Source organism: Echeneis naucrates, chromosome 4 (assembly GCF_900963305.1).
Source record: "Echeneis naucrates chromosome 4, fEcheNa1.1, whole genome shotgun sequence".
Taxonomy (NCBI): Eukaryota; Metazoa; Chordata; class Actinopteri; order Carangiformes; family Echeneidae; genus Echeneis; species Echeneis naucrates.
The window spans coordinates 5,834,674-5,859,616 of NC_042514.1; the positions used below are offsets into that span (position 1 = coordinate 5,834,674).

Genomic DNA, 24,943 nt, shown 5'->3' on the forward strand with positions numbered 1-24,943 from the left:
CTTCTCCAGCCCAATACGATAACGCAACACTGTAGATTTAAACATAACGGCAGTATTTCTGTGCTGTAATACAGCTGTTATGGGTGGTCTCTTCACAAGGCCACGCACCAATGCTTCACCAATGCCACTGTATATTTTTACGTCATTTTTTTTCTGTAAACAAGTGACAGAGAAACTAAACTCCACCTTTCCTGATTATTGTCCATGTGCATTAATAACCAGGGCCTGAGTTCATCCATCTGGCCTTAACTATGAGCTGCTGTTCCCTTTGGTATGACATCATTCCAGCCACAAGCAGGAGCTAACGATGTTTCCCAATGGAAGCCCCGTCACACGTGGCCACTAGCGATGTACCAGAGGTTTGTTTACCTGTCTGTGTCGCGACACAGCAGGATGCATTTCCCCCTCGCCCATAAATCCATAATGTTTTGCATGACTTGCAGGGACAAGGGGGACTGACACGAAGCCCGTGGCTGAGGTGTGAGGAATGGTGTGTGTGAATATATAAATATATAAATATATAAATCCCTCATCAGGGTCGCCGGTGGAGGTGCTGAGGATGGCTCGGAGCCAGACGAGCTGCTTCTGCTCCCGCTCTCTGCCTCTCTCTCCCAAGGCTGTGTGAAAGAAATGTGTCATTATCCAGTGAGGCCCCTATAGCTGGGCCCCTGAGCACAGAACTGCTGTCCAAGACAACATGCAAAGGCCAAGAGACTGGAGACAGGGAGCTGGAGACTAGAGAGCTTTAGATACCTCCTCAGACTGTTTACGACCACCTCTACTACGGCCAAAAACCTCTCTTCCCTCACTACCTTTCCCTCACTGCTTCTTTCTTTCCAGTAGGTCACTGCCAGTGAGTGAAATGGCCTAAAATACCTCGACTGCTTTGACGTTCAACTATAGAAAAGCGTTACAACGTTAGAAACACCTCTAGGAGATTAAATTTGAGCCAATACAAAATTCATAATCAATTAGCATTAGAGATGAAACATTGTCTTTTAAGCTGACCACTGATCAAATTAAACATTTGATGAAATCAGATTTGAACATCCATAGTCATAACAAGTTAAACTAAGAATGTCAGATGATATTAGATACATTAAACAGATGAGATATCTTCGCGATTATAGAACTGTACCTGCAACAACAAACAATCTCTGGTCCAGACCTGTTTTTGAACTAAAAAAGACAAAATAAACATTTGGAAACAGAATTTAAAAATGTAATTATGATAAAATAATAAAAAGTTCATTGCAAAGTCCATCAGTATATAATATCAGATAGCACAGGCCTCAAAGGGGGCTTTAGTTCACTCACTAACCCTGGGAAACATGCCAGTACCTTCCAATGTGGCTGACTCATCAGGTAGCGATCATCATCGTTGACTCCTCGGCCTCATTTGCTTCTCCCTCCATCTTAGTCTTTTATATCTGCGGCTGTGACCAATCACTGCTGTGAAAGGAGATTTTCTAAAATGAGTCACAGTTGCAGGGTCATTCTGTCATTTCAGATTATGAAACAAAAGAAAGGTTAAGAAACGAAATAAAACTATATTAGCGCAATTAACTATATTCCAGGTATGAAGAAATAGAGACAATATTGATTTTAAAATGCTGTAGGACTGTGGATAAATGATCCTGCGTCATGCTTTCCTGTTGATCTGTCACCAATGCACATTTAAAGCACAGAAAACAGAAGAGTTCAAAAATCAATTGTAGAAGTCTGTGTGTCCAGCACCATCCAGACCATCTGTCACATTCAAATGTGGTGGGCGTAATTACCAAAGAATATATTCCTACTATTATTTTAAATTACACACCGGCATGACACTGACTGAAGAGCCATTAGTAATACTGATACGTGTTAGTGTGCAGAGTAGAAACAGGGTTAATTAATATGTCTCGCTGCAGAAGCAATACTTTTGGGCTCTGGAGCAGGAAGACTAGCTGCTGTCTATAATTGGAAGAGAAAAACAACAGAGTGTAGCTGCTCATTTCTGGAGGCATTTTAATTGCTAGAATACAGCGCCAAGCTAAAAATGTCTCTGCTGGCCTCCAGCATGAGAAAGCAAGAAAAGTTCCTCTCTGCAACACCTCTGAAACATTATCTGCAGATAGCTGCTAATTGTCAAAGCTTCCTGCAATACATGGCTTGTAGGCAGAGTGCTTTTTCTTTCATAAAAAAATCATGTAGTAGGAAGTCTGTCTCTGATATTGTGCACATCTGAGTTTAATCTTTCGCAAATTCTTCTTTCCCTCACTCAAATTGTCACATGAACACAGAAGAAATGACTGCACTGCGAGTTTCTGACCGCTCATCCCAGACGCTCATGTAAAATCACAAGGCTGTGATTCCACTTACATTCACTCGTCCCTTTATTTAATCAGTGAAAGTATTTCCTACAGATGCTCAGAAGCCCCAGTAGCTTCTCTGCAGCAGCACACTGGGTGTGTTTCTTTGGAGTGACTTAGGCAGTTTTTACCCCACAAGCGCCAAAACAAGGGATGTTAACAGCTCCAGCTCAACGGAGACTACAACTTCAATAGCAAGGCCTTGTTTGTGTATCCCATTTATCCACTCCATTTCAGCACGCTTCCATGTCTATGTTTTAAACTATTTCTCCAACTTGAATTTCATCTGAATCAATCAAATTTCCCATCTGAGGCGTTGTCGTATCGGTGTTACAGTCAGGCCGAGAAAGAAACGAGAAGAAGTTGCACATCTTCACTGTTTCAGCATCCAAAGTCAACTTTTCTAAGTTGAGATGTTAAGGATCCCATTATTTTCTACAGCACTCCTGTCTCACATTTGTGCTGTGCTACTGGTTCTGGTCCTGAAATTCCACTTCGAGACCGCATGGCAGTCGGCCACAGGGACATCGACCAAAGTGGGCTGAACGGGTGAATGTGTAACATCCAGAATGGTCCACCGCAGCATGAAAATACTGGAGACCACATCTTTTCTGTCACGCTCTCCTGCTTCCAGTGCTGAGGTTTTTTTTCCCAAAACCGCTCATCTCAAAGCCGCTTCTTCTTCCCCACGCTCCTGGTTATTCACAGAGTTCTGTCCCTGTGGACCAGAGAACTCATGGTGATGGTTTCTAAGGAAGGAGCTATCTGTTTTACTAGCAGCCTTTCACGAGAGACTGTCTTGAATAATGTTTGATATTGTGTTTTTTTTTATTCCATAGATCCAAATTGACTCATAGAATGATGATGGTTTGTATGAAAATAATGACTAGCCACAATAATCCACCTATCTGGTCCATTTCTTCTGCTTCATTAACCCCTAAGCCAGAGAGGACATCTGATGTATGTGTTAGGTAATGCTTTTCAGATATAGTCTTACTATAACAACCACATGCAGTATATGTTGTCGACACAGCCTGATTACATCAGAGACCCCATCTCATAAAGTAACAAGGTAAATTTGCCATAACGCCTCAGGGGAACTATATTCAGTAAGGGTACAGCACATTTCCTGAAAACTGCAATACAGCAGTGAACTTGACCATATAAATATGAAAAAAAGACTCAAATAAGAAGCTAAATGGCTACAGAGCCAGTCAATAAAACACCTCAATGTTTTTCCCTCCCAGTTGTTTTGACATTACAGTCCCAAAAAAAAAGAAAAGAGGCCCACATACACTCAGCTCTCACAACATGCAACTGAGTAATTTTGCTTTAAATTGGGAATGACAGTTGTTTTCCGCTGCCAACAAAACATCTACAAATCTCCCCATGAGTTTGATGTTTATTTTGTTAAAAATACACTTTTATTTTCTCAAAGCATTCCATTCTCCTGCCTGGATGCGCCGAGGCAGCCTTGATTAATCCCTCCTGAATCCATCCATTGCCATGCAACGTCACGTCCTGAAGTCCCAATCAGAGGAAACTGTGTAAAGGATACTTTTGGCTTTTACTTGACCATCATCAGCCTGCTTTCTGACAGCAAGTGAACAGTACAGCGTCACCCTTTGCAGGGAAACAATGAAAATGTTGGTCAACTTTGTTGGAATCCGTAAAGTTAAATAAAACGCACAGAAAAGAACAACAAAGAGACTAAAAAGTCCTAATTTCTGGAACATCACTGCTGCTCTTCAGTTTCTGCGTTTTTCACAACACAAACTAAACTCCACTCATGTCTGATGGTAATTTTGAAGTAATCTTAAAGGCGACCATTACCAAATCTGAATATGGGACCAAGAGGCCAGAAATGTTTGCATAAGAAAACAGCACTTGAAAGTGAGGAAATCTTGCGAATGTTCCGGCTTCTGAGTGAAAATGCGGATCCATTTTGAACGACACAATAGCCATACAAAGACCAACAAAAAAAAAAAACCTTCCACGCCTTGTCAGTTCAATTGTGTGTGAATTTTTATCATTTCAAACAAACCTTGCTTTGCCAAGTGAACTTACCAAGAACATATCGAAGTATTGATGGTGTCCAAAAACACACCTTTGGGAACAAACCTTTCTGCAGGGCACGTCTGCCACAACTGTGCATCAAATACTGCAGACATGAAGCTTCACATCCTCGTATGACCATCTCAGAGAGCCTTCTGTCGTAGCGTCCTAAAATCAGGTGTGTTAAATGCTGAACAAAAAACAATAATCACTGAATGTGGATTATATCTTCCTTTATTAAATTCTCTGATTTAGAGACTATAGATATAATCTAGGCACAAAAGCAAACAAAAGTTGACATTTGAACAAAAGATTGGCCAAGCAGTGCTAAAGCACCGAGCCAGTAAAGCATAAAACACGTGAAGCCACGTTACCAGCAGAAGACCTCAGTTTCCACAAAAGTAGAAAGGAATCAAGGCCATGACGCGTCTACATCCATTTGGGCTATTAGCCTGGCTGCAGTAACGCATGGATGATTCAGATGAAGGGAGCTGAGGAGAGGGTTTGCATGGAAGTTCACTGCAACTAGTCCCAGCTGTTTCTTGTTGTAAATCTGTGTTTTAAATGTGCAGAAGTCCCCGAGGATCAAAGTTCACCATGACTCCTAAAGCCACCTCTGCCTAAAACCCAGCTCTACTCCGGGGCCTCAAAATCACTAACAGGTGAGATTCACTCCGTCTTCCTGTCTACTCCCCTATCGAGTGTTAGTTCTGCCTGATCCGTTGTCAATCCTCCGGGCATCTACATGCTGTACAAGAACTGTACCGGAGACCCCGTTCACAAATTAACCCCATCTATCAACACAGGAAGGGGAAAAGGAACATAAACTATTCTTTGAAGTGGGAACAGAGCTGAGAGTGTTTCCGCCTACAAAAACACAGTTGGGTATGTAACCTTTTATCATTACAGCCCTTTAAAAGCCATGCCAAGGCATCTGGCTTATGTTTGGACCTGGAATAGGATCTGCTCATGTGGCAACCCAAGTAGGTACCGGTCCGTGAAGGCACAGGCCAGAGCACACTGTACAGGTGAAATGAAAACTGAAAACAGGGTCTAAAATGAAAACTGAAAACCTACCTACTTGTAAAAAACATATCTATATAATATATATATATATATATATATATATATATATATGTTATATAGATGTACACACATATATACACGCACACACACACACATGTGTGTCCTTCAGATCCTTCACAGAACATGAAACATGCCTCGTGGCATGAGCAGACAGAACATAGGACAGTATTTGTGGCTCATAGTGGCAAGCAGGGATGATTGCACAAAAACCTTAACAGTGCTGGAAATTCAAACCTTGTTAGAGTTAATACATGAATTGCATTTAAAATAAATTAAACTACCATTTTCAAAATGGTTGTCTCATCCTTCTTTGATTATTATTATTTTAGCGCTAAAAAAAACAAAAAACAAAACAACCAAAACAACACACACACGAAAAGTCCAAAAAAAGAAAAAAGAACAACTAAATAAAACAGAGGCCACATTTGTTAATATTTCATTGGCAGTGTAGTTTTCTGTAGTGGTATGGCACATTAAGTCCAATACAAATTAAAGTTATCTGCATCAATTGTTTCTACCTCTGCAGTCCGTTACACACAAGGGAAACACAAATCAAATAACTGCACTATTAAATTTACATATTGTAGCAAAACTCCAGCACTGTTGAAGATGAATCTGACCAAGTCTGGACATAAATCTGTCATGAAATATTGTTATGTATGGAAAGATAGGTCATACACACATATCTGGACTTGGGCAGAAACACAACATGGAGATCAATAAAGCGTAGAATAACAGCTGGTTCTCGTGAGTCAGGCGCCATCTGAAGAATAAGTCACCAGGAATGGCAAACCTGACTAGCCACTTGATGAACAGCTTTGTTGTAGATCTCACACACACACACACACACACACACACACACACACACACAGACACACACACACACAAAAATTTACCCAGACCTGTTTGTGCAGCAGTTAGGAGACCTGGTATGCATTACCAGCTGAGTGTAGATTAAAGTATTATCTCAACATGGAATCTTATAGTTGGGGTTGTTGGTTGAGTTGACATAGCTTCATCTCCTTTGGTGTGGCCTACAGCTGATATTTTTTAGTCTGGAGAGCTTCAAAAAATAAATCTGTGAACTGTGAACTGACTTATATTTCAAAATTTTCTTTTGATTTGCAACAATTGTCAAATGTGGAACCAGGTTAAGGTGCACTTAAGATGAACTAACATAACTCTATATTGAAAACAATAAAAAAAAAAAAAAAACAACAACAACAAACAAACAAAAAAAATATTAAAGCTCCATTAAGCACTAGAGGGACTGATGTACAAAAGTAACTAGTGCTGCTGTTCTCACTGTGAACTAACAGCCTTCCAATCCCAGATCAATACGATCACTTTTTCTGGCACTTCAAGGTTGTTTTCATTTCACAAAAATCAAACCACTCTTATTGACAACTGACACCAGCAATGCAATGAGAAAGAGCATTAAACAAGTGACTATGCCAAAGAGGGTGAGACCGGAGGCCAGCACAGGCGCACACAGTGAATATCAGCCTTACATTCATCAGATTGACAGAAAAAGGACTGTACTTTACATACCCGTGTGTCTTAGCTTCTGCTGTTATTTGTGGACCAAAGCTAAAACCCACTAGGCACTTCATAAGACTACAAGCATAGCATACCGTTGCTGCTGTAGGTTTGGAGTTTTTCACTTAATGAAGCTTTAAGCAAATACACTTTAACACCAACAATGATGTCTAAAAAAGAAAGAAAGAAACAAACAAACAATTGCTCCTCTCTCTCTTACAGGAGAAAAGGAAGTCATCATGGTGTCTTTGAGAGGGAACCCAAATAGCTGGGGTTGGGAGGCAGCCCCCTCAGTCAGTCCAGTGATTGGGGGAGCAGGTAGGGTGTGAGTGGTTGACACATAGGGAGGGTGCTGGGGGGCTTCGAGGCTGCAAGCTACAGACCAGATGTCTGACACCCTTTACTCCCTGCAGACAGAAACTTATATTGAAACCGCCAAATTTAATGTTTCATACTCAGAGTGTTTCGCAGAACACTGGGAGTCAGCAGTGAGCAGCCTACAGAGTCAGGATCGCAGGGGAGTCTGGTTATTCCCTAATCTAAACACTGACAACTGCACAATCGAGGTCAAAGCCACTGGGTTGGACCCTATCCAACAGGTTTGGGGGTCTGCAGGCTGCAGCCTTCATTCCCCAGTGTCAGTCCCACTATCACACACAACCAGGCCGGAGATGGTAGTTGTTATGGTTGGTGTGCTCAGAATCTGTGATCTGCAGGCTGGGCTTCCTCTCCGGCTCTTCGCTTTCGACTGAGTCTTTCTTAGTGCAGCGTAGAGGACGCTTCTTAAAGAAGTCTGACACAAAGTACACCTGCGGAGGAGACAAGAGACAACGTTAGGTTTGGCCACTTAGGGGGCAATTTTCCATACAGAGATTGGAGTGTCAACATGTGAAGGACACAAAGAGTTAAGGCCAGGGCTGGAAACTGTGATTAAATATGTCTGAACGGGTCTGTGCACAGCTGTTAAGTGACACACGAACACGTGCACACTCATGCACATCTGAGAGGAACACACAGAAAGCAGGCGCAAACCATGTAGGCCATAAAACACCAAGCCCAACAGGGTCTCTAATTACACACAACACTGTGAAGGCCAAAACATGGCCTCACTTCCCAATTAATCACACACTTACACACACACCTTTCCAGAATTTCCACAAGGCTGTGCTGACAGTGGTTCAATCAAAACAGGTAAGGGGCCAAACAATAAAGAAGCCCAGCTGGATGATGGGGGGGAGAATGGACCTCATGCCCCGAGAAGCTGCCAGTGTGAGTGTGTGGCTTTGTATCAAGTCACACTTTGCTGAAATTACCCTTCGCTCCCTTCAGACTTCCTGTTCACACATATTCCATATTTCTTTCTGCAAGGATGATATAAAGCTGAAATATGGACACATCAGCAGCTGCTGTGCTTTGAAGCGGAGTATCGCTAACAGTAAGATTTTCCCATTAAATGCCTTTCTTATGAGCCAGACGGTCCCACCCAGGTTTGATTTTCCTGCCTGAAAAGTTAAAATGTCAACAGGTATCAGGCTGTAAATGACTCACAGAAAGTGAAAGGCTCTCAATGGGAGCATTACTTCTAAAGATAACAGTTAGATTCTTTAGGTAACAGTTGATGATGTCAACACTAAATGGCCACTTTTGAAGCATCTCCCTCATACTAATGCAGTCACATAGAAGAAAGTTTGTCCGTTCTTTGAAGGATGTGTCTTCAGAGACTCACATTAAGTACAGCAACAAGTGCGCCCTGCAGCAACCCCACCAACACGTCGCTCCAGTGGTGCTTGTAATCAGAGACTCGGGTGTAACCCACATAGACTGCGAAGGCCACCAGGAAGAACTGGATGGTGGGCCGGAGAAGTCTGGCCCACTTTGCCACAAGTCTTGCCTGCACATAGAGCTGGAGTGGGGATTGAAGAGGAAGAGAGGCGAGGAGGGGGATTTTTTGAGGGATAAGGGGTGGGGGGGTACAAGAGACAGCTAAATATTTATTTGAATGGGCATAAACAGAGGTGTAATAAAGCAGTCAAATTTCTGTTTTGCACTGTCTATATCTGATTAAATAGGGAGATGCCCTGCTGTACAATTTCAGGGCAGATGGTATCACACTCCAGACACCAATAATAAAAGTGTATTTACTTAGAGCATGAGTTTATGTGTCTCTCATGCAGAAACAGTGGCTGGCATTCCTCAAATTGGATTTAAGTGTTATAAGGTGCTGAGTTTTGGTCTTATTTATGTCCTCTCTGGACTGAAGCCTGCTTTTTTTACCGGTTAGCAGCAGATGCCAAAACATTACAAACCTGGCAATGGTCCAGACCCCTGTGAGCTTCTGCTAGGCGTTCTGCTGCTAACACTAAGCCTACCGTCGAAGGTACAAAATTTGGCATCGCACTACAGTCCCCTCAGCCATGCAGCCACACTTTACACTCAACACTGCAGGAGGCTTTTTCAGCAACCCAGGATTCACTGGATATCACAGCTTAGCGCCGTTTGTTTGGAGTTTTTGCCTGGCAAATCAGAGGGAGCAGTCCGAACCACTGGCTGGGCTGGACACTAGCTGGAAATATTCTGTTTTCTCTTTGAAACTGTTTTCTTTGAGCTGAACAATGTTGCTTTGCTTGGCCCCTTGAAACTGGCTGTCTAACACTGGTGCCTGGCTTCTGACTGAAAGAGATGAGGCCAAGGGTAATGTACTGGACAGACCTGGAAGACAGAACACAGCTCATACGTTGCCTTCATCGTTTCTGGGAAAAAAAAAAGGCAGCAGAGGCCTCCAGATCACTCCTCTCACTATCCACAGTCTTCCTCTGAACTCCTGCCTTGTCTTTTCTGTGTCCACAGGCACAAAATTGCTTTAGGAGCCCTTTCATCTCAGAAATTAGCCCGTGAGTACAGATCCAACTGCATAGCTCTGTTGTCAGCTGAGCCCATCTGGGGACTGTTATGCCTGATTCACACTGACATATTTTCATATTTACTGTACAAAGAGACCCACATTTACACTGTGTAAGACTTTTAGTGTTGGTTCCTGTGCTGTACTTACTGCGAGGAAGAGCATGCAGTACATCCCAAAAGAGGAATGACCGGAGTAGAAGGACAATCTGGAAAAGAGAAGTTCAAATTTGTTTAAAAAAAAAACAACAACAAAAAAAAAAACCTGCTTAAATGATATTGAAGAAGCTTTGTGCCAAAATTTATCTAATTCTTATGTTTTTGTTTTTTTTTTCTTAAATCAAGTGGAATTTGATGTATTATTGAAATGATATTACAGTTAAGCATAATACCCAGATCTTCTCTTCCTACCTGGACTCTGTGACATGCTGTTGCTCCCCAGTGCAGTTGATCACCTGCATGTATCCCTTGCAGATTTTAGGGGCACATACAGCCATGAAATTAGGCCTTGGGCGGCCAATAGTGTATTTGGCAAGGTCAGTCAGCGACTGGCTGACCGAGGCCCCAAACAAGAAGGTGCCCACAACCTTGTAGAGTGCAGCTACATACTGGTTAAAGTCCGAGTTGGAGTAAATCCTCTTGCTGTAAACCAGATAAGCCTCCCCACAGGAGATCTGAAGGGAGAAGTAGAGCAGTTTTACATGCACACCTGCTCAGTTCCCAAAAGCCATTTAGAAATGAACAAACAGCCCAGCATGTCGTTAAATGGGTGAAATCTTGTGAACTTTCCAGGATATGGGCTTTACCGAGGTGGAAAGGAATAAAACCGGCCATGAGAAGAAAAGGGCAGATTGATGTTCGATGTCAAACTTACAATGACAACAGTGCAGGAGATGGTGACTGCTGCCAGCATGCCGTGGGTGATGGTGTCCGGCTTTAGGGGGTACATGATGCTCTCGTCATCACAGTAAATACCCCTTTCATATGGCTTGAACACGACGGTCATAATGATGAAGGGCAGTGCCGCTGTCGTGAAAACAAAGCAGACTGGATTAGATCATAACTGAAGCAAAGTGGACGTTCAGTATATATATGGAGAAACAGCGTGTAACTTCTGAAGCCAAGACCAGAAACGAGATAACCCAAGTTAATATACTTAGATATTTGAGAAAAAATGTTTGGAAAAACATCTCTCATTTTTCCTACAGGTTTTCAGACGTTACACTGCTTCCTAAGATGGGAAGTCAAAATGTTTCTCTAACATTTAAAGACTGCCAAATTGTTTTCTCCCTCCCTCTGGACCTTTAGGAATAAAATCACAATGAAGAAAACAACCCACAAAGAGGAAAGAAAACATTTGGTGGTTTAATTTCACGGTGGAAATGCACAGCGAGGAATTCCAAAAATAAACAACAAAAAATAGCATTTATATCCACAGGCATGCGCAGGCATATGTAAAGTTACACATCAGGCACAGGATTGTACAAACATGCTGTTGACAAATTATTGCAGACACAACATTCACATGCCCTTTCGGATTATGTGGCTGTGTGCAGAAATAAGGCCAAATGTAACTGCTGAAGGCACAAATGGTGTCCTTGAGATGTTCAGAAACATTTGACCCACACATGCTCACTAACTCACTCTTTTCGTCGACACACCAACTCCCTTTGCTTGTGAGTTTAAACAGAGTAACTAATATTAAAAAAAAAAGAAAGAAAGAAAAGGAATTTCAAGATAAATGATCAGCATGAGATACAAACACAGGTTATATGAATGCATTTTGCAGACATTTTGATACCTACTAACTTAACTGTGGTTCAAATTGGCCCCAGCTTCTGAGTTTTACATTCCCTTTCCAAGGCTAAAGTGGGGAGTTTTTCATAGAGATTCAGCCTGGGCTGTGACTCTTGGCAGACTCAGGATGTGGGAGAAAGATCTAATTTGCACAGCTGCATAGCCAGAAATGATTTTTCCAACCTTTGGCCTTGGTAAAGGTGAAGCAACGCCAAAGAATTTGTCAATTAATAAATTATCCAATTGCGGTTGCAAAGAGCAGTTACGACATCACCTATTAATCGGCCTATTACCTAGAGGTACTCACTTTACTGTCACAGAACATGAAGAAGAATGGCAAATCCCTTCATTTAAGCAAGTAATCGATTAATCATTTTGGTCAAGTGAGAATGTGAAACATTTGCACAGCTCAGCTCCATGAATTAGGGATTTTGCAGACTTGTAGTCTCCATAAGTGACTGTCAAACATCCAATACAAACTGTTTGGGCTCTGGCAGACTGTGATGGATAGCTTTCTTTATTAGTGGTAGTCAATAATGGTTGAACTGATGAAAAATAATTATGAGTTGCAGCCCTGGTATGGAATGTACTCTTCACCCTGACATCCGCCCCCACCATCGCAGTCAGACAGTCAGTCTGGATGTGTGTGCATACGCCATGTTTTTCTAGTAGAGAAGCGCTGAGGAGTGTCTCGACCGCGAGGGAGGTTCTGTCTGTAGGCTGTAAGAGAGGAGCATAACTTTTAACGTCAAAGTGGGTATGACTGTAAGTCGTGCCGCCTACATATGGATCCTTTTGGCCTTGCCCTGTCAGCGGGGGCGCTGGATTCCTCCGTGTGTGGCAAATTTTATCTGACATGGCATAAGGTCTGGACAAACAGAAACAGCTAAAACAAAGTCTTCTTCCATTTTCTCAGTTGGCAAATTGATGAATCCCACTAAATCTGATTGGTGACCTGAAAAACAAGCATTTGTGCTGACGCATAAGTCACTTCTGCGAAGTTCTGAGATTTAACTATAGAAAAGATGTCTAGAGCTTAAAAAAAAAGAAAAAGAAACGAAGAGAAGCCCCCTTTCTCCAGATGGCCACATTCTTTCTATATTTATGGAACAATTGAGAAAAGGAGCTGGCATCCTTGTTATGGTATGGAACACCTTATGGTTGCAAACAGGGGTGGACATAACGATGTAAATTTACTTGAGTACTATACTTAAATACAGTTTTTGAGTACTTTACTTGAGTATTATTTTTGGGGATTACTCGCTAGATTTGTGCTAATCTAACATTACTCGTTCATTGTTTTTGTAACTCGCCCACCTCTGTGCCTGTTCCAGGTAAGAATATGGCCATTATACTCATCCTACCTGGATTATTTCTCCATTCTTCATTTTACACCGTGGCCGTATTATTACCTGGAACACACATTAGCTTGTAGCCAGAGTTTGGATGTCTTCGGTGGACATCACTTACAACACGGTCCAACTCCTCATCACTCACAGCTTAATACAGGTCTGTCTTTCTGCACAAAAAAAACATTAACAACGAGTAATGTGCCGGTCCTTGTGTGTGTTGTGTCTGAATCCTCTCGGTGTCTTCCTTTTTGATGGAGCTACCAAACTCAGCTGTTTCTGTCAAAGATAGCGTTTTGTGTCGGGCTTTAATAGAAGCTAGGCTAATGGGCGTTAGCATTAGAGCTGGTCAGTTAGCTTACGTTACAAGCTAACTGCGCTGTTTCTTACCTTGCTCTACGTTTCTCGTCCCAGCTTCACCGTCACCCCCTTTTAAAAGAATAATTGTTTAGAAATTTCAGAACCATTTATTTTCCAATATTCTCCTTTCTTTCCCATTCTGATCACCGGACTGATGCTGACTGGACATTTTCCTACCGAACTTCAGACAACAGAAAACAGCCTGGCATAGCAACAGTAAACAAGGGGGGCGGGGCTTAGAGAAGGATCGGTGGCCAAACCATTTGTTGGGGGGTGTGGGGGGGTCAACTTTACCATGTCCTGTTTATCATCTGTCTACTATCCGCTTTACCTTGATGTAGCCCAAACACTCCAATTGACCTGCAACATCCTTATTACAGGTTGGCAGCGCAAACCACTACGCCACCATACTGCGCACATTTAAACGGCAGGAAAAAATAAAATAAAATAATTAAAAAAAATAAATAAATTGGTAGATCAGCATGCTCGGTAGATGCAGCAAGCAGCAGCATTACAAACACAAAATAGGCTCAGTTGTGGGGAACTATCTTGAAATATATGTTGATACTTGTGGCACATGAGACATTGTGCTAAAACAGCTGGTTAATGTCCACACAGCTCCACTTTAGGGGATCCGACTCCGGCTCGTTCACTTGTCCCATGGCTGCTGAGCATTCCCCTTTAAGCAGGTGGGCTTGTGGGTAATGTGTGACGTGGTCAGCACGTAGCCATGTTGTGTTGCGTGTTTGTCCCTCTCTCCGATGAACCGTGTGAGAAGTAAGTGTAACTGTAGCCGCTGTAAGCTTTATAGTCATTGTGATGAAACTCCTAAAAGTCCTGCGTTGTGATGATTGAACAAAACCGCCTCTCCTCTTAGCCCGGACTGCTAGTTACCATGGTTACCAGCATCAATGAGCCAAGCTAAGGTGAAACAGACTTAACTTTATAGCTAGCTACACTAGCATTAGCTGAGCTAGCTAAAGTGCGGAGCCGCGACTCTAACTCACTGACTCTCACCTCTGGACTGGACCGGATCCCTCCACAGACCGGTTCTTGTAGAACCTCTTTAACTGGAGGTACTTTGAGCTATAAACATGTCTGTAGCAGAATCACATCATTGTATTTTATAATGACAATAAAGCTGCTTTCCTTTCCTGTATTTCCAGAGGTATTTTTTATACTTTTCCTTAGGTAATATTTTGACAAAGCTACTTTTACTTGTGTTGGAGTAATATTTGGCAAGGAGTAGCTGTACTTTTACTCAAGTAGTGAAGTTGTGTACTCTGTCCACCTCTGGCCGCATACTAAAGTGCAAAAAAAAAACAAACAAACAAAAAAAACAAAAAACCCACACACAACCCCTCAAACAGACAAACAAAGAAAAATAAACTGTAGTGGAAAAGCACTGCATTCACCAATAGTATTACATTTCTGAGTAAATGGGCAGCGCACCACTCCCGTTCTTTCATAAAAAAGTGTCTGCAGCTGACATAACTCCAGTAGGACTGATGAGAGCCACATACTGAGAATGAGACTGAAGGAAAACATTGAGCTGGATGGTGTAGCTGAGGTGAACACCAGGTTTAACTTACTCCACCCAGCAACCTCTCATGACATTTACAGAACAACAGCCGACTGTAAATGCGAGCAGAGACAATTAAAGGTGGACAGAGCAGATTGTTCACAACATTGTATTTTCCTATGTCGCAAAAAAAGGCAAGAGAAAGCCTGCGACATGTCCACCCAAATAAATACTGTAATTCGATATACATGACAACAGTGTATTGCACCTTTACAATGCCATGCAGTGTTTTGTTCCTGCGTGATGTTGCGTGTAGCCCAAGAAATGAGTACAGACGTTGTTTATTGATGTGCCAACTGCACACATGTTAGTCAGAGACACCATAAAGACAAAGAGTCTCATTGGCTCAGTGGAAGGAAGCACAGCTGCAAAACAGACGTTTATTCTTTAGGAGAATAAACAATAGTGTTCAATTGAATAAACACATCATGGCACATGGACTTCTGGTGTCCTGACCTTGGAACAAAGGAAACAAAACACCAACAGAGATAGCAATTCATTTCAACACTGTGGAGACATGAAAAGCTCCAGTGGAGGAGGAATCATTTGCTGCGATTATCGAGCAACACAAACTGCTTCGGTGGAACTCAACTCGTGCTGAATAAAACTGAGACAAAACTGAAATGGAAATATATGCCCATTGAAATTTACTGAAAAATGAAAAGCTGTCAGACTCACCTGCTTCAGGCCTTTTGCCTCATGTGTGCCTTCAGCAAAGCAATAAAAGGATGGCTGCAAAGGGGGGCTGTTAAACTTATATGTTAATTGTAATGCTTTCCTGGTGTTTGGAACGTGAAAGATTTCCATTTGTAAGTTGCCACAGCAGCTGCCTGACACCTGCCGTCTGACCACCACATGCCCACTGGACCCCATTTTACACATCTACCACCCATGTCAGGACACGGTGATCCAGGGCTATAAAGCCTTACTCCACACCAGAATCCTGTTTGATATGTCGGGTCTCTTGTATTTAACTGGCATCCTGTCTCCGGCACCTTGGTGGAGCACACCGACATGGATTCACTCATGTGGCTCATGGGTGGCAGTCTCAGCATCTGTGTCTCGCATCTGACTTCCAGCAGTCAAGCAGTCAAAAAGCCACAGTTACGGTGCGTCTTTCCTGGTAAACAGGAGTTGCACTCTGAGTTTCATTAAAGATGTTTTTATTGTGACAAATGCTTTAAGGTTCTGATAAATATATACTCTGAAGGACTGATTATCTTCCTGAGGAAGAAAAATAAGATTTTTAACATTTCCATACACTGGTACTTGTCCACTATGGACACAAAAGACACATAATCTTATCGAGGAGTTAACATCCAGAAATGAAAGCAAACTGTCTATTTTTGAGACCTGGGGCTGAAACCACGGTTTTCTCACACGACAGCTGGTGGGATATGGTGAAGCATGGTAGGATGGCATCTGCATGAAATTGTTGTATTTAGGATTACTCTAAGTACACATTGGAACTGGAGGGAAAGAACTGTTTGAGTAGATAGAAACATATAAATATACATATGAATGTATAACAACAATGTTTGTTTCAGCTTGGGGTGGATAAAGTCTGGGTGAATGTTTGTTTATTTAATACGGCATGGTTAATGTCACTTCAAACCAGCAGGAGGACGTAATTATTTCGATGCTGGGGTCACATAGTATTGTAACTTCAAACTGCTTTATAAAGCTTTTAACACTTCACAGAGTGGAGCCATTAATCACTGTGAAGTGGCAGAAAAATTAAGTGAAAAGCTTCAAAGAGAGGCGCCAGCAGCTTTTTGCACGGCCGTCATCATCGACATTAAATTCTCAAGTCACATGTATTCATCTGTTTGGCCAAAGGGGGGGCTTACAAAAAGCCAATTTGCCAAACTGTTCACAGACGGAATGAAGTCAGGGCACCTGGCCTTATATAACTCTCACCTGGCTTGTAAAAAAAAAAAAAAAGCAGGAATCTCTATTTAGAAATGAGCCACTAATTCAGCTGACATCTGACCTGTTGGTTGTAAATTATAAATGTGTATGAAAATGAAAGTGCTCAGATGAAATGATGGGGAATGTCTGGACCTCCCCCATGGCCATAAGTGAGTGTTACAGCCTGAGCTGTGGGTGTGTTTGTCCGTCTTGCGATCGGTGTCACTCTTGGAGAGTAGACATAGCCACACTGCTTACAAGCAAAAATAGATCCAACGGCAGACAAACTAGATCCCCAGGATACCACAAGACAACCCCAACTGACACCGCTCCAGAGCTGCCTCCACTTAAAGGCCGAGCAGCGTCCCTGATTTGGGCTAACCTCTGACATTTTATGGCAAGAAAAGCCAAAGTTTGAGGTCCTTGTTTGGGAAACAGGAGACTCTTTTTTTTTTTTCCCTAGACACCTGCTGCTACGGATGAAATGAAGTTAATCTCCAGGGGCCAGTCAGAAATCTCCCGCCTGAGCCTCTAATGGGAGCATGTTTGAAGTTGCAGGATGCAGAGCTTTCCTGTCTCAGCTTAAGCAAGGCACATTTTAAAGGCTTCAAATCTATTTTGAGAAGTTGAAGCCCTGTCATTTATCTGGCTGCAAATTATCATCCATCTACAATGGTTTTCCTCGGTGTCTCCCCTGCTGCAATGGGTATTAGTCTAGCAACTGAGTGCGCATCAAAGAAGGTCTGAAGAATGAAACAAGAGCATCATGGGAGATTTTAGCATTGAATGAAACTGCATGGACGAACAAAGATGCCAGTGTAAAAAAGGGTTTTTCTTTCTGTCCTTCATTCCTTCCACAACTGCTGATTCACATCCTCCGTTCTGGTTTTTTTCCCCCTTTCCTTCAAAGTCATTCATTCTTCTCTCTGCAGCTCCATCTTCCTGTCTGTCACTCTCTTGATTGCAGCATCCTCCCACACACTTATCCTTCTGGTGTAAATATAGAGGCCTGAATGGGATTGTGCTTTATTTAGCCGGTAGATGTGCAATTACGCAGGACCGTTTGGACCACAATCGCACTCTGGGGCTGAGATTCGAGGCTCGTCTTCTCTCTGCCTTGTTTTTTTTCCTGCTCTCGTTCTCCCATCTCATTCACGCACTCCCATCCACACCTGTGCTCCAGTTATTCCGCAACATACAAAATCACACCTCGACTTAAATTGCCGCGAGCGTTTAGAAGTTGCACCAATAGTTGTGGGAGTACCTCACACCTACCTCCCCCGGTTTCTCCGACATAACCTGCTGCACCTGCAGAACCACATGGACGGACAATTATTCTACTCTGAGAAACATACCCATGAGTTTTTACTATTTATGCTTTTGAGCACGTACATCCTGCGTACGCGGTGTAAGAGGTGTTCTCATGGCCCTGGGCTGCCCCTTGTGATACTAAACTTTCCCTCAGGGTCACAGCTGGAACATTTGCCAGAACACTCCCATCTAATCTCTTCCACTTTCAAGCACCAAGGTCACTGCACAAGTTTCTTATGTATCTCGCATTCCCCCCCTGATCCAACTTTCCCCTCTTTCCATAGCTTTGTATGCTCTCACATTAATTGCCTATTTATTTTATTTTTCACCCATATCATTAAGTCTCTATCTCAGTCTCCAATTCTCTTCTCCTCCTCCTGTAGATTAGTGCAGAGGCAGACATTTTTTCTTTTAGCTGTCAGCAGTCAGTGTTTTTTTTTTTCCCCACTCCATGTCCCCTCCTCCATCTTTTGTTTCTTCCTTTCACTTCAAAACATGATTTGACAAAACGAGCATGAACCCTGCGGTCTCCCAACACAGGTGACGTTACAGATAAAAAGATGACTTGTAGTAACAAAACAACTTAACACTCCCTCTTTCCGACTGTCACCCTAAGCCCGACTGACTAATGTGGAAGGTATGTGCTGAGCCTACAACCTCTGCCGACGCTGGCCTCTGGAATTCTAATTCACACGAGGAACGCCCAACTTCACCGGTCACACCAGATCCTGCTGCTGCGGCCCATTCTGTATTCTTAATCCTGCTGTTTCACTCCGTCCATCATTCATGCATGCTCAGCTCCAAGCAGCGCGGAAGGAGACAGAATGGCAGGCGAGGTTGGACCGTTTGGTGGGAGAGAAGTTAAATCTGGACTGGCAATCAAAGCGTCTGGGTTTAGATGGAATCAAAGGAGAACTGGGCCACACAGGTTTAAAGCTAAATCATAAAAGCCCTGCTGGAAGAGTTCAAGTGTACGACTATCCAGGATGGTGCAGAGCTCTCTCTGAAGATTTCCTAAATGTCATCTTTCAGCATATTGATGCCAAATATTCAGTAAAACTGCTGTACACAGGTGGAATTATGTTGAGCTGTTGTCTCCACGGGCCGTATGTCAAAGTAAACACAACCTGCAGTTTATCTAATGACCATCAGGGGGCAGCTTGTAGCAAAAAGATATCTGTTTGTATTGAAATCTATGGGACAATGATCCTACTTTTCACTTGATTTATTACCTCACTAAGTGTTTTCTTAGTGACCTGATGGACTCTGTAGTTTCAAGTCTTCTTCAATACAACACGATGTTCATTTTTGATTTTCAGCCCCTTCGAAAGAACAATAGATGATAAAGTGCGCGGCTGGTGTGGGACTGACAGACTCTCACCTCAGCTCCAACTTCTCCTCCAGAAATGGTTTCTCCTGGTTAAAAAAAAAAAACAAAACAGCGACTTCCACATTACGAACTCAAAGCTTTAAAACGGCAGTTCACAAACCAACGAGTTCACCAAACAATCACTTTGGATTGTCTAATATCAGTGTTTTCTCCATTTTCTCATTTAAACATTTTCTCTCAAATCAAATCAAATCAGATTTGTTTGTATAGCGCCAAATCATAACAAAGTTACATCAAGGCACTTTACATATAGAGCACGTCTAGACCAAACTCTTTATAAATTTATTTAAAGAGACCCAACAGATCCCCCGATGAGCAAGCACTTGGCAACAGTGGCAAGGAAAAACTTCCTTTAAGAGGCAGAAACATCTCATTTTCTCTCCAACATTTTCTCTCCATCTTTACTGGGAAAAATCAATAACACAAATTTGAAGGCGCTGATGCCACATGAAACACATGAAATCATCCATCATTAAGACACTGATAGGCTATATTTGTGCTGAAAATAGCAGACGCCACATGTTTGCTGGTACGAAACAACCAAGAGTTTGTCAACGTTTGCATCAATAATATCTTTAAAACAACAGCAATTATTATAACTGTCAAGTCTAAGACATACATATTCACAGATTTCAATGTTTTGCCAGTTGAGCTTTCTGCAGTTTTTCAGATCAACTGTGTCCTGGGCTGTACAGCTCTAATATCTGAAAACTAAAGTGCTCCTGATTTCAAACAAACCACCCTGACAAAAGCTCCTCATTCAGGATGACTGATAAAAGACTTTATAGGTTAACCAGGAATACTTGTGCAATTAAAATTATTCTCCAAAAAACAACAACAAAAAAACAAAACAAAAAAACAACCACAACAAACTGGTCTCATATTTCCCAGAGAGACGTGCCTGTTTGTTAAAAGGGCTTCGGTTTCCACGGCACAGCTCTCCCGAGGAAAACAATTCCCATCAGATGTCTTTCTCTGGGAACTCAGGACGATCAGTCTTCCCAAGTACGCAGCTGCCTGGGGGGGCCAGCTCCCTGAAGATACTGCAGCGCCTTCATCAACAAGCCACTCGGTACACGGTGAGGTCAAACAACAGAACATGGGAGCTGAACATAATGTGGGGAAATACATAATGACTTTTTAACAGTGTTACTGCTGTGGGACTCTGGGAATCAACCCGCATTGTGTTGCATAATGAATCAGTCATTGACAAAATTAAACACTGAGAACAATTTGATAACCAAGCATCATGGGAGAATCAGAAACTCAGCTGCCAAATTCTTGTAGTGTGAGTTGGAGCAATTTCAACAGACTGCAACTGTAATTATGTGATATTATATCTAAGACACCAAGAACGAAGGAAACTCCTGTTAAGGAATACAAGACTAAAAAAATCTAAGTATGTTAATGGGAATTATACCTGCTAACCTGAACCTTCAATTTGTGTGTGTCCATAATCACCGATATAATGAGAACTGATTTGTGTCAATGTACACAACATCTAAACAAAGATTGTACACATGGGAAAAAAAGTGTGTGTTTCATCGATAGCCTGCCCCAAAGCCATTTAGTCACACACTACTTACTCATAACACACAGCAGCGCAGTCACTGGGCGATATGACTTGTTGCTTCTCCTCTGACTCTTTAATGACACACACCTGCAGCAGCACACCTACAAACACGTCTTTTCTGTGTGTGCTCTGAGCCAACACCAGCCATCTATTTGCATTGAACAAAAATTTGCATAGCCAGAGAAGGACAGAACAGGAGGGAGGGATATACCAGGGAAAGAAACGAGAAGAAAGAAGGCAAGAGCTCACAATGAACAACAAACTCAACAGAAGTCAACTATCAGTTATTTTTACAACTCAAACTTCCCTCAAGATCGATCCCGCCAGCTTATTAGCTTTAAATGAGACCGATGATACGTCAGACCCGCCGTCTAAAATGTTAGCAAACCACTCCTTGACTCTAGGCGGCTGCTCAGCATCAGATTTCTCCAGTGAAGGGTTTGTTATTCCACATAACATTGTAAAAGAAAAATAGAGGGAGGAAGGGTGTGAGTGACAGAAAGCTTGGCGATGGAAATCACTCGGTCTTTGAGAGTCCTTTAGAAAGCACGGCTGATGACATGTGGATGTACGGCATAAAAGTGGAGGTGAATATTTTGGGTCAGAGGTAATTGTGTGAGAAATAAAGGCCTCAGTTGAAAATGGAAGAAAATGTTGACAGTAGTGGGATCTAGTCAGATTAGTAGGCAATCATGCAATTTTACATTAAAAATGTAAGTATTCCCACTGTGCAGACACATGCAACTCAAAGATCCGTTTCCATACAGACTAATGGTCGGCATAATTACACACTCCACCATGTTATTCTTACATGGCTGGGGCAACCTCAACCTAAGCTTGGGGTTGAGTTGATAATGATTTGGGTGGGTGACGTGGGTGGCATGAGGAAAGGGAGGGGCAAAAGGGTGGGATGCAGTCATCCAGACATGACCGACCAAACCCGACCCAGACGTTAATCCCAGAATTGTGACTGCGAAACGCCGGGGCTTATCAAGTTCGGCAGTCTGTGGATCTTTCCCGCAGACAGCAAAATATCCCTAAGCTCTCTGAAAAGCCAGAGGGGGGCACTGAAAACCACACAGCAGAGCAGATCAGCACACGCATGAGCCACCATCACCGTCTGCATCCATCACTAGCACAGCACACAACACACACCACGCAGCATTACGCAGCGCAGGTCTGTCTGTCACAGGAAAGTGACATACATGACAAACCAACGTCCCACCACAGCGGTACATCCCTCATACACACACTATTACTGAGGGGGGGCATCTGAAAACAGACATGTTTCTGTGATACAAACGTCAGGATCAGAAGCTTATCATCACATCCATGGAGGACTGAACCTGTCATGAAAATAGCTCTATCTTTGTAAAGCATCCTGAGCCTGTTCAGGTGCTCAACTTATTTTAGCAATTTAATGTTAGATTTCTGTATTACGTCATAAAAACTGATTAAAACAAATGAACATATATTACACTATTTATCCCACACACATATAGATTAAACACTCACTAAATTCATGTTTAAAATCTGTAACTGAATAATTTTTTTTCTTATGATGGAATAATTTAGCCTAGTTTTCAGAACTCTCCATAAATCATTTCCTGTTCAAACAGAGAAACTGGTGTTGATCTCAACAACCACAATGTGTGTCACTCTGATGATTCATCTTTTAAAAAGACTTCATTATTTGTTCACTGCCCAGAAGGGAGGAGGAGACAAAAAAACAAAAAAACAAAACATATCTGCTCAAGTTACCACAGAGATGGAAAAGAAAAGAAACTCGTTGTGTCTCTTTGGAAAATGAATCCTAAGTGAATTTAGATGCAAAATAAAGTTGGAAGAGGCATTTTGAGAAAATGTGGAGAGGTCTGCACATTCTTGAGAGGATTCCTGGCTGAGAAAATACTGAAGAAAAAGAGAAATAAGCGGGGTGCACACATGCATATCAAATTTCCATAAACAAACAGCCAGCTTCCTGAAAGTCGGGCTGCAGCGTGCAGAGACTGTGAAGCGGGAAATGGGAATGATCTTTCCTCTTGTGTTTTTGGCCATACGGGGAAAGTTCATATCCCATTTCAGCCCCTGACTACACTCCAGCTGGGATCTGCACAAACAACCGGAGTGACGGGCTGTTTTTGGAAATCCAGTCCCTTCCACTGGGACCAAATAACTTCTAATTATAAAAACGTGCTTCATTTTTATTTTATTGGGGTGGACACACACAAACCTGTGGGTCGATGCCATGGAGGCCAGAACCTGCTGCAGCGCACGGTTGGTTTCTACTCGGTGTCCACAACTTACCGACTAAAACGCACACCACGTCCATCAGCACGTACAGCTTCTTCTTCATCAGCTCCTTCATCTTCTTCTCGTTCATCCACTTCCAACAGTCAAACGGCACAGCGAGAAGGGATCGGGCTACTTTCTGGAGAAGATTAAAGAGTCCATGAGCGCTCGCAGGCTCGCCGTGTAACAAAAGTGCAGGCTATGCAAACAAGCTGGCAACCTGCGCTACGAGTTCTTCCGGGATCCTCTTCACTACCTGCGCTGACATTGACAGCAAAGGTGTGCAGTTTTTTCCTTAAAAGCGACAGTTTTTCTAAAAATAAATCAGATATGTCCGCTCAGTTACGCAGAACCGCCGCAGTGTTGAGTGTCTTTGCGCGCAATACGGGTCCAAAACCAGGACTGAGTCCGCAGAGCTGGAAGAGTCCAGTATATCCAGTGTGAAGTCCCTTCACACACACACACACACACACACGCGCGTTGGTACCTCCTCCTAACTTCCTCCTCATGCTATCTCAGGCTTCAAGGTTTTTGGTTTTTTTTAGTTTTTTTTTTACACACAAGCAAAAAAAAACAAAAAAAAAACACAAACAAAACACAAAAAAAAAAAAAAAAAAAAAAATCTGCCAGTTTTCTGCCTTTAAAACCAACCCCCCCCCCCCCCCCCCACACACACACACACCCCCAGATTCAAACACTGTTTACAGTTCAGAAAGAGGAGCATGGGAGAGTAAACCGGGGACAGACTCGGAGACTCAGCTCAGAGAAAGGAAGGAATAATGAAAAAGTCACTTTCTGAAACACTTCACCTGCATTTGGGGATTAAAATGCTCTGCTAAGGCGATGACTCAGCTCTGAGATGAGAGCCCTACATGACCTGATCCCATCATGCACTTCTCATTCGAGCCCACTACAGCCGCTCAGTTCTGCTGAGTAAGCCACTTCACCTTCCTCCCACTCCTCTCATGAAGTGGCCTTAAAAGGCAAACACATTTTAAATAAGGTCCAAACATACCAGTCAACACCTTCATGTTACAGTAAGTGGATCCCCCCCCCCAGCTCATTGAAGGCAGGGACCATCACAGGCTCTGCTAAATTAACGTGACTTAACACCAGCATGACTCCAAGCCAGAATAACTTTGCCTCCAGGCGGTCAGGATGCTTCCCTGCCAGCAGTTAACACCAGGCCATCGCCTGCTGGCTGCATCCAGCGTGTCAGAGCCACAAGTGTGTATCAACAATCAGCTCTGTTTGCTTGACAAACAGCATGTTTATCCCGAAGACTGAAGATTCAGCAAGAAGCTTCACATGCACACTATCTGAGGTCCATCTTTATGTGACTCCACATTTGCCACAGCGGTGACATGTAAATAAATAAGTAGTTATTAAAAAGGAAGTGCATGAATACTTTGGTGAATCCGAACAAGGAAAGCATCTTAGACTGATATT

At 42.6% G+C, this 24,943-nt stretch overlaps 1 protein-coding gene across 1 annotated transcript; it reads right to left on the reverse strand.

Moving 5' to 3' along the window:
* Positions 1-4,622: 4,622 nt before the first annotated feature.
* plpp2b (phospholipid phosphatase 2b) lies at positions 4,623-23,938 on the reverse strand. The gene is made up of 6 exons (XM_029500901.1): positions 23,510-23,938; positions 10,804-10,955; positions 10,341-10,603; positions 10,081-10,138; positions 8,758-8,934; positions 4,623-7,840 (listed from the first exon to the last, which is right to left on the reverse strand). The coding sequence occupies exons 1-6, from the start codon at positions 23,583-23,585 to the stop codon at positions 7,682-7,684; spliced, it is 885 nt and encodes a 294-aa protein (XP_029356761.1). The 5' UTR covers positions 23,586-23,938; the 3' UTR covers positions 4,623-7,681.
* Between the last annotated feature and the right edge of the window lie 1,005 nt (positions 23,939-24,943).